Source organism: Eurypyga helias, unplaced genomic scaffold (genome assembly GCF_000690775.1).
Source record: "Eurypyga helias isolate BGI_N326 unplaced genomic scaffold, ASM69077v1 scaffold27356, whole genome shotgun sequence".
Classification (NCBI taxonomy): Eukaryota; Metazoa; Chordata; class Aves; order Eurypygiformes; family Eurypygidae; genus Eurypyga; species Eurypyga helias.
The window spans coordinates 689-1,411 of record NW_010255087.1 but is presented as its reverse complement, the minus strand read 5'-3'; the positions used below and the strand labels follow the sequence as shown (position 1 = coordinate 1,411).

The window sequence follows — 723 nt, the reverse complement described above, 5'->3', positions numbered from 1 at the left end:
GAAGAGCTCATTTTGCTGCCTGTCAGACCGGGAACCATCGGGTTCATCAAGTGGACGCGCTTGGCGTAGCCCAGGGAAGGAAGGTACTGGAAAAAGCAAGGAGGCAAGACATGGACAATCCTCCTCCGAAAATCAGCTTCAACCCACACTCTCTGCTTGCTCCTGGCTCCAGGTAACTTGGGGACCCAGAGAGCTATCCGGGGGTCACGGGGCGCTGACAGCCACAGCCAGGGACATGTGGCAGCACTATCCCGGCAACCAGAGCCCCAGGGACCATGAGATGAGCAGCGGGCGCTGCGCAGAGCCCTGTGCTGCCAACCGAAACCACAGACACGCTTCTCCCAGTGGCTTAGCGAGCGTTCCAGCCCGGAGCCAGACACCAGCACCTCAGAGAGCTCGGAAACACCCCCATTCCTCACCTTCTCTGCAAAGGTGAAGATCTTCCGCTGATCAACTCCTCCAAACTGCGCATCCACCTTGAGGTACTCCTCATCCAGGGCCTGCGGAGAGACACGCAGCCTTGAGACTGGCCCTGACACTCCAGCTGCGCTCAGCCTTCAGAGTCCTGCTGGTCCCCAGGGATCTACCCATCCTCTGCCAGGTACTCCCACCCTGGGAAGGACAGGAGCTCTCCCGACTGCTGTCCTGCAGCTGGCCAGAATCGTAAAAGCAGTCCTGTGCTCGGGCTATGCCTCACGCTGCTGCCAGGTGCAACGCTGGGGT

General features: G+C 60.2%; 1 protein-coding gene across 1 annotated transcript in view; it reads right to left on the bottom strand.

Annotated features, from left to right (window-relative positions):
• Positions 1 to 723, bottom strand: part of YARS (tyrosyl-tRNA synthetase) — a gene marked incomplete at both ends in the record, with an annotated part of 3,412 nt that overhangs the window by 2,051 nt on the left and 638 nt on the right. The window contains 2 exon segments of the mRNA XM_010153220.1: positions 1 to 86; positions 420 to 500. Coding sequence (XP_010151522.1) covers positions 1 to 86; positions 420 to 500 — 167 coding nt within the window.